This window comes from Antrostomus carolinensis, unplaced genomic scaffold, assembly GCF_000700745.2.
Source record: "Antrostomus carolinensis isolate BGI_N321 unplaced genomic scaffold, ASM70074v2 scaffold22239, whole genome shotgun sequence".
NCBI lineage: Eukaryota > Metazoa > Chordata > Aves > Caprimulgiformes > Caprimulgidae > Antrostomus > Antrostomus carolinensis.
This window is the reverse complement of record NW_010336754.1, coordinates 4,543-13,394: the sequence shown is the minus strand read 5'-3', so window position 1 is coordinate 13,394 and position 8,852 is coordinate 4,543. Positions and strand designations below refer to the sequence as shown.

Below are 8,852 nucleotides of genomic sequence, written 5' to 3'. Positions count from 1 at the left end.
TCATCCAGTCCCAACCCCCCTGCCAGCAGCAGGGACACCTTCCACTAGACCAGGTTGCTCAAAGCCTCATCCAACCTGGCCGAGAACACTTCCAGGGAGGAGCAGCCACAGCTTCCTTGGGCAACCTGTTCCAGTGTCTGACCACCTTCACACCAAAGAATTTCTTCCTAATATCTCGTCTAAACCTCCCCTCTTTCAGCTTAAACCCATTTCCCCTTGTTTTGTCATTAACTGCCCTTATGAAAAGTCCTTCCCCAGCTTTCTTGTAGCCCCTTCAGGTATTGCAAGGCTGCTATAAGATCTCCCCAGAGAAGAATGCATTAAATGTTATGGGTACCTCACCTGGATGAATTTCTTCTCTCAGGCAAGGAAAAAAAAAATTACAAGGGCCAAGTTTCTATAAGAATTCAGGACATCAGGGTGAAACTTTCGAAACAATATATCCAAATCATTGTCAGATTAAAACTTCACTTTAATCACCAGTTTCTATTTCAAACAGAAAAGCCTATCTTTTTTTTTTTTTTTTAATCTTGTTACTTGCCACAACTTCCTCATTTTCAATACAAGGAAAATGCAAAGCCAAAGCAATACACCAGGCTTATTTTGTTTGCTTGGGGCTTTTTTTTTTTGCTTGTTTGTTGTTTGTTTTAACATAGTGTTTGCATTCATTATTAAATATTTTCTTCCTCTGCCTGGATCCTTCAGAAGTAAACACTGCTTCTATGCAGCACGGGCCACTGTTTGATTTCCAAATCCTCCAGAAAATAGGTTAAGTGAAAATAACTACAGAAACCACAGGGCAATAAGTTTGGTTTCCGACTTCATGGAATTGTTTGTACAATAGCTTTGTACTAAATCTTCACTACCTGATCTGGCAAATACATGGGGTGTTAAACCCCCAAAGTTTCCCTGTTAGCAAACAGATTGCATCACTTTATAGCAGTGGCACCATAAGACTTTTAAAAGGATTATTCTTTTGCAGGATAAAAAAAACCCAAACATGACCCATAAACCCATTAATTGTTCAAATGAGCTCTTGTGGAAAGACAGACCATGACCAAGAAAAATTACAACTAAAATACTTTTGTTTTCACCTGCTGTCCAAGCACTTGGAAGTTTTTATTTTATCCACTACAAAAGCAGATATTAAACATAGTCTGGTTAATTCTTAGTTCAGCCTTAAGAAGGCATCAGTAGGTGAAAAAAAATTAGCCCTTTTTGATTAAATTCTAAGAGGCATGTGATGGAAACCTGAGAAAGCCAAAGAACAGCCACAAGATGCAGCCTGGGATTCTCATCCTTACATGCTGCTATTGAGTCCTTGCTCTCAGCAGTGTGGGACTTATGGGAAAGGACAGACATGCCAATATTCTCCTCAATTTCATGTTGGTACCTGAAAACCCTGTGCTCCTGCAGGCAGAGCTGAATGGGGCTGGATCGTGGCAGGTATTAAAGCAGCAGAAGATACTGGGGGTGTAGAACCAGATGCTTGAGGTACTGAAAGGGAAGAAAGAAATTCAGCATGCCATAAAGTCACTAGAAACAATTTAACTCACTTGGTGTGAAATAGCCAAAAAAAGTCACTAAAGAGATAGAAATTTAACACAAGCCTGTCTGCAGTCTTGTGGAAATTAAATCCAGTCAAGTGATAAAAGGTCAAGCAAAGAGTCATCTTTCACAGAAATTTCACTTCTAGCTCTTTTAATTCAAAGAAAACCTCTTTGAATTCAAACAAAAGTGCCTCTGAAGTTTACTGACACCGGATGTTACTCAAACTGACTTTAGACTGCTCAGCTGACCAGCAGCTGATACTACTGTTCCATCATGGGAAGACAGGTCAAGCTCACTCCAGAGCTGCCAACCCTCTGATGCCCTTGGCTATTATTTCCATCATTTTCAAACAAAAAAAATTTCTGTTCACTGGGAAAGGATGTGTAACAGTTCTGTTTATAAATCACACATCCTAGAAACCTCTGCCACCCCTGCACACATGACGACAGAGCAGCTCATGCCCTGTGGCTGCTCTTCCTCAAGCAGCAATCTGTATACAAGATCACAATATATATTCCAAGGACTTCAGTTTTCTGCTTTATGAATTAGTCCACCTTTGGATCAGCAAGTGCTATTAGAAGCTTATCTATCAGTTCCTATTTCAGTCCCTGAAAGGAATTTTCTATTCAGACAACCCTTGTACTTAAAAGCCTAAAAAAGTGAAAATAAAGTCATAAAGAAGTGAAATTTCTCTCTACCAACCCCAGGCTTACCAGCACATTACCTTGTGTTGACACTGTGGGCAGTACCGCGTGAGCTGGCTGTGATGGTCTCACGGAAGATGAAGCCACTGGTTGTGTTGTCCCTCTGAGTGTATTTGGATCCTAAATAAAAATTTCTGTGTGTTACAATGAGTGAACAGTTCAAACCCAAGAGACCCCTTCCGACTAGGTGTTAATCCAATTAACCCAACTGAACTAGACAGGAACAGTAATAGGAACACTAAACCCTTTTGCCACAGAAACAGAGGATGCTTCCCCTGTACAAAAGGAGAGATATTGCTATGGATTCCACTTTAGGGAATTTACACTGTAGAAAAAGCATTTTCTTAAAAAAACAAAGTCATACTTAATGTGATGGGTGATGTACCTCTATTTCCGAGTCACTGGAGTCAAGTTGACCACCTGCTGTTCCAGCAAGGAAAGGCAGCATGGGCTGTCCCATTTTGGCCATCCGAGAAATTAGCTTTGCCTTTGCTACATCTGGATTCTAAAAGAGATGTTTGCAGTTACTCTGCCTTTGTTTCTCAGCCCAGGCCTTTCAGACATTACAGACATATCTATCAGGATTAGACTCTTCTAAATTTCTGACAATAATTCTGGTTCTTTCAATTTTTCAATGACTGGGAAAAAGTAATTTTCACACACACACAATACTGTGGATTTGTTACTCTGGCTTGCTTTATATACTCTCCTTCTGGGATGACACTGATGTCATTACATAGAGTATATATCCCTGAACACAACACAGCAACGAGAAGAAAATATAGAATTAAGGAAGCTGCTTAGCAGCTTTTTCTATCAGGCACACACAAAAAGTCTCCTCATGTAGCAACATAAATTTATACTGAATGTCCCAATTACTATTTGTTATCCATTTTGAATTTGTCCACTTATCCAAGAACACAATTAGTCTTGTGAGTATCCACATGGTCAAGGTAACTTTGCATTTAAGAGTAGGACCTTGGGCTGAGGTTCCTCATGTTCTGCTAATCCCTTCAAAAACAAAGCCCTCATCTGCTGTAAGCTGGGACATTTCAGAGTGCCTTGCTTGCATGATGTTCACTTTATCTTCAGCAACACTGAATGCAGAAGTGAAACCAAACAAGCTTCCCCTACTTCAGGCTTCAAATTAGTTAGGAAAAAAACATCACCACTTACTGCTAGCTGTTCACTGATGGAGTTTGACTTGGCCCGAACAGCTGGTTCCCTGAAAAGCCAAACAGGTGTATGTTGGAGATTAAATTAAATCTCTTAATATTGGACATTAAATTCAGGATCAAATATTCTGCGTTTCTAAATACTGTCAAATACACCTCCTCCTAGGAAAACCAAATACACCTCCTCCTAGGAAAATTATTTCCTTATATTGTGAGCATTTTTATTTATTTTTTTTTAAGCTTACTTTTGGAAGTTTCTTTGCAACATTATCTGTAGATTTCAGAACATCATTATGGGCAGGTTCCATGGGTGTGGAACAGCTGATTTTGTTGATTGCTGAAATGACCACGTTCTGGTACAATCTTAACCAATACCAATGAATTACTTATAGCAACAACAACAACAAAAAAAAAAAGCAGTTAAACTTGAACTCCTCGAAAAAGATGACTGACCCATTTAATTAATTTAAGTAACAAATGACCATGTAAAATTTGCAATTAAATGAATCGGCCATTACTCAAGACCAACTTATGACTATTCTGCCACCTGAGATGAGATGTAGCATAATCACATAGCTTAATCACACCAGATCTCAATAATACTGTAGAGGAATGACTTCTTTCATCCATGCTCATTTCAATTTCTTTAAATCTGAAAGCCAGCATTCCAGCAGAAAATTTCCTGCAAGTCTTGTTAGCAAGCACTCCTCCCCCACACTGATGGCACAGAGCTGGCACACAGAAGGACCCACGTTTGCCAAACGATGCGTTCATGCAGCATTGTGCCAAATGTTTATGAGCACTGCCATCTTTTAATACTTCAAGTCATTTTAACTGTGCTGCTCCTTACCCAGGCTTTGGAGGGATCGTAGATGGAGGCAATAAACCAGTGTCTGCAGAGAAGCCATCTGAATTGGGTACTGGAGAAGGTGCAGGTGAATCTCTTGAACTAACACTCTGTCCATCCGAACCAGAACATTCCTTTACCAACTTCACCTTCAAAAACATGTCATAAAAAAAAAAGGATGTTTTTCAGGGTTCCCCCAAAAAAGTTTTCAGCAACTTGTTTACTTTTGATGACTACTCCTTTGTCAAGCTCATGCACTTCAAGTAAAAGCATACAACTGATTCAGAACTGGAGTAGCTGAGTCTTTAGATCCTGTCATTCCTCACCATGAGTATTCTGTTTTCCCAAGTGACTCACAAATGAGACAATGAAAAAATCCCAAGACAGTTAGAACAGACAAATCTTAGTAAACAGCCTACAGAGATTTTTGGGGGTTTAGGGTTTTGTGGGTTTGTTTGTGGGGTTTTTGTCTTGGTTTTGTTTTGTTTTTAAAGTAAATATATGTATTTTCCTGAGGTATTTGGTTTATAACAGTTTCTGAGCTGTAGCTCTCATGCCAACAGCAGGTTTTCACCTTGCAGACAGACATTGCCACCCAACAGCCACAAAGCAGATGTAAAATAAATGCTTGGCAGAGGACACTTACCCGCCTGACTTCCACCTCAAACACTAAAGTAGAGTCTGGAGGGACACGGCCAGCCACTCCCTGAGCCCCATAGGCCCATGCTGGAGGAATAATGAGATACCTTCGTCCTCCTTTCTTCATCCCCATCATTCCTTCTTCCCAGCCCTTTGGTTTTCAACGACACAACAAAAGAGAGAGTGAACAGTATGATCAGTGACATTACAGTTTCTCTTAATTACATTGATTAAGACTGCTTCAGGCACCACTTATAGAAGATTACAGAACACTTACAGAGAGATTCTTGTAAAATCCTATTCAATTTCAGTCTGCAGCACTAACCCTTTGTCTTACAGCAAGTCATAATGGCCAACTCTAAACTGCAACATTAACTTAAGAGTAAAGATGCAGTTCCTGACACGTTTATAATGAAATCAAACAGATGCAGCAACCTCTAACATGAAGGCTGGAGGCTGCCAGGTTCTCTATATGGTTACAGAAACCTGGTTCAAGTTTTTGATATCGTAACTTAAGCAGCTATCACAGATCACACTGATGTCCTGGAGAAAAGAACCACAGGCTGTGCTGTAAGCACAAATTCTGCAGGTGGCATGCAGGGCACGTAGTGGTGACCTCTCCCAGCATTCTGGGGAAGAACAGGACTCCATGTCACTGAAAGGTCACTTCCAAACTGCTATTGCTTCCAAAAGCACCCACAGAAAACAGTCCTAGTGGAGACTGAGAAATCAGAGCAATGCAAACTGTCAAATGGATGCCAGTATTTAACAGGATGACTACTACACCCAGGCAACATCAGTAAGAAGATATACATTAAAAAAAAAGAAATAGTGCATTTTTAGTAAAGTACAACAGGTAAACAGGTCATATATTAATTACTCAGGTAATGGAACCGACCTGAACAAAAGCATCTCTGATTCAGAACGTGATTTCATGGCACAATGTAAAAGAGTATCATACCACCAGGACTGAAAAATTATTATAGTAAAAACCCTCATGATTTGACTTAGAGGGTAAAACTACTCCAGGCAGTATCTTTTACTAGACCAACCTAAAACCTGTCAGTTGTCTTCACTCTCCCATGCCCTTTTCCCAGGTGTTGTTTCAGAGCTATCTGATGCTCTGCTTCTGAGGCACAATGAGTGGGGAGGAATCTGAAGTTGTTCTCAAATGGAAACCTTCCTTTAGAGATACGGTTCCCTGACAACAAGGGAATGGAGTAAGTGACTTCTCTAAAAACAAAGACAAAAAACCCCAAGCTCTTGAAAATAGGAAGCTTCCTTGTTACCAAACAGGACAACTTCTTTCTAATACTGCCATTGAGAAGGAGACTTGGCTGTACTGTGTAAATTAAGAAGAAAGTTTTAGGGAGTCACTGTTAGAGTGTTTCCTATCAAATGAAAAATCTAACAGTGATAGCATAAATTAATCCTGAAAATCTTCAGTAATTTCAAGCTCTGAGAGTTCAATTAATCCAATGAAAGTGCCAGAAGTTCTACCTTGATGACCTTTCCAGATCCCAGCTTTAGCCGCAACAGCTTGTCTTTGTTAACATTTGAGTCAAACACCTAGAGAGTCCAACAAAAACACAAAATACATGAATTTCCCAACTGCTTCAAGATTCTGAAATCTACTTTACACATTCCATAAACTCTTCCAGTCTCTCACATGCTATTTCCCATTCTGCTACTTCCAAAATTAATTCTCAACAGACATCAGACAGAGCATGGCTATAGCTTCTAGTCCACTGTACAGTACAATTTCTTACAGTGAGTAATAGCTGGAGACTCAGACTTTAAAACCACTTAGACCTTGATGGACAAAGGGCTGGGCCAAATAAAACACTACACAAGGCTTATACAAAGCAGCAAACAACTGTCTAGAAGTTCTGTACATTAAACTAAGACAAATGCAGCTGAGCAACTCTTTCAGGAGATCAGAAGTAAGCTCTGCTATGTGCCATTGGTGCGTAGAGAGGAGCATGCCAAGCAGACCAAGCAAAACAAAAAATCCCCTGAAGATGAAAATCAAAGTCCTTTTTTATAGCAAAAGGATTCAACTGAAGATGGATGCAAATGCAAAACCCTTCACCATGAATTTTGCTAATAGCAAAACCAGCAGAAGTGTTTTAAAGGCAATGCTGTGGAACATCAAAGCATTTATTTTCCTTGTTAGCAAGCTGGATTGGACACAGCTGTAGAGGATGTAAAAGCAATCTCATGCTTTTAACATTTGGAGATGTGCTTCAAGTCAGACAAGGCCCTTCTTATCACTTCCTCGAGCTGTTTCCAAAGAAGCACAGCTAGCTTCATTGTCCCTTCTCACCATTTTCATTTAGTATTAATGTGTGAGAGTGCCTGTGAAAGTTAAAAGCACCTCAATCACCTCCTCCTGAACAGGAACAGAATCCCTTATTATTCTGCAGGTAACACGTATGACCTCATTTATGGGTGCCATAAGTGACTGAAAAAACACCTTTAACATTAGCACCAGTACTATGCTCGATGTGGCAGGTCCCTCCCAAGGATTATCAAACTCTAATTATTAGGAAGCAGCCAAAATGCCTTTACCTGTCCAAGCCCGTTGTTCTGGAACAGCCAACCCGTATAGGCAATTTCCAGAGAGTCTCCTCCTTCTACTCCCTGCCCTTCTCCAAGGAGGAGATCCTGGTAGAGCACTGACTCGAGCACTGAGGAGCTGTTGCATTTGGCAATGCACACCTGCAGAAGGAAAGCCCATCAATGTCTCTGGCCATTAAAACAGAGGAGCAAGTTCCACCCATTACAGATCTGATCCATTTCTTACTGTATTGATCAAGCCCAGGTTATAGATGCACTTAAGATGTGTTTCATGTTTCCTTCTGCTGAATTTTGCTAAGCTATATAAAAAGTTAAATACCTTCTGCTCTACAGAACAGTTGGCCTTACAGTACTTGAGAATCTGGATAAAAAATTCCATCAGAACTAATAGAAGGCCTGTATCTAATGAAGAAAACTCAGCCAGGCTCATCACAGATCTGCTTTAATCACATGCAGATACCCAAAACTGAACTTCAATGAAAAAGCACAACTCTGACTTACAACTTCTCAGCAGTAAGGTGCTCTCAGAGATACATCCTGATTTGCCTGTTTTTCTGTACAAAATAGCAGGTCATACCTTGCACCAAGTAGTTACCTGTTTACTGAAATCCATTGCTGCCTTTTCTGACTCAAACATGATGGACCAGTTTTGTCTCTGATCATCATAGAACGTACTGTAATTGTTGGGTTGAACCTGTGGGAAATGAAATCGGTTCTATATTACACATTAAAAGATGCATTCAACTAAAATAAAACAAAAAAAGCCACAGCCAAAAGCAGCTTAAAATAAGAGCTCCTGAAATTAAGCAGAAGAACAACCCTGCTGTATTATTACCCAACAGCGTGCATGTTCAGAATGCACAAATTAGCTTTTATTTATGTGCTCATTATCAGGGAAGAACTGTTATAACTGAAATACTTGAGCAAATACTAAGTTCTTTATAGATGCTGCAGCTTTCACAAGATGGTGAAAGCTTTCACAGGCTTCTTTAAAGCTTTCTGTAGTATATACTGAGACTTTTAAGTGTAAGTAATCTCCTTTTCCTAAGTACTGATTATATATAGACTTCCAGAATCAACTGCAGGAGTCACTTCCTCACTTCTAAAAATCCATGTCACCACTAGCTGAGTACATAACCTATTAAACTTTTAAAATGCACTCATAAAACTAAAGAGCAAGCTAGCATCCTGGTCAGAAAGTTGGGACTGAAATTCTATTTCAGTGTAGAATTTTTATCTATCAAATCAAGAAACTTTATGTCCCATGATGACAAGCTGAGAGCAGCAAATCAACAAACCAATTTACTGTAAAACTGACAGAAAACAGAACTTCCTGACATCTCCCATTTTAGGGCT

General features: G+C 39.8%; 1 protein-coding gene across 1 annotated transcript in view; it reads right to left on the bottom strand.

Moving 5' to 3' along the window:
• FKBP15 (FKBP prolyl isomerase family member 15) overlaps positions 1-8,852 on the bottom strand; it is a gene marked incomplete at its 5' end in the record, with an annotated part of 26,545 nt that overhangs the window by 14,410 nt on the left and 3,283 nt on the right. The window contains 9 exon segments of the mRNA XM_029086732.1: positions 1,394-1,497; positions 2,276-2,375; positions 2,641-2,760; positions 3,432-3,480; positions 4,281-4,426; positions 4,924-5,067; positions 6,417-6,485; positions 7,488-7,637; positions 8,092-8,190. Coding sequence (XP_028942565.1) covers positions 1,394-1,497; positions 2,276-2,375; positions 2,641-2,760; positions 3,432-3,480; positions 4,281-4,426; positions 4,924-5,067; positions 6,417-6,485; positions 7,488-7,637; positions 8,092-8,190 — 981 coding nt within the window.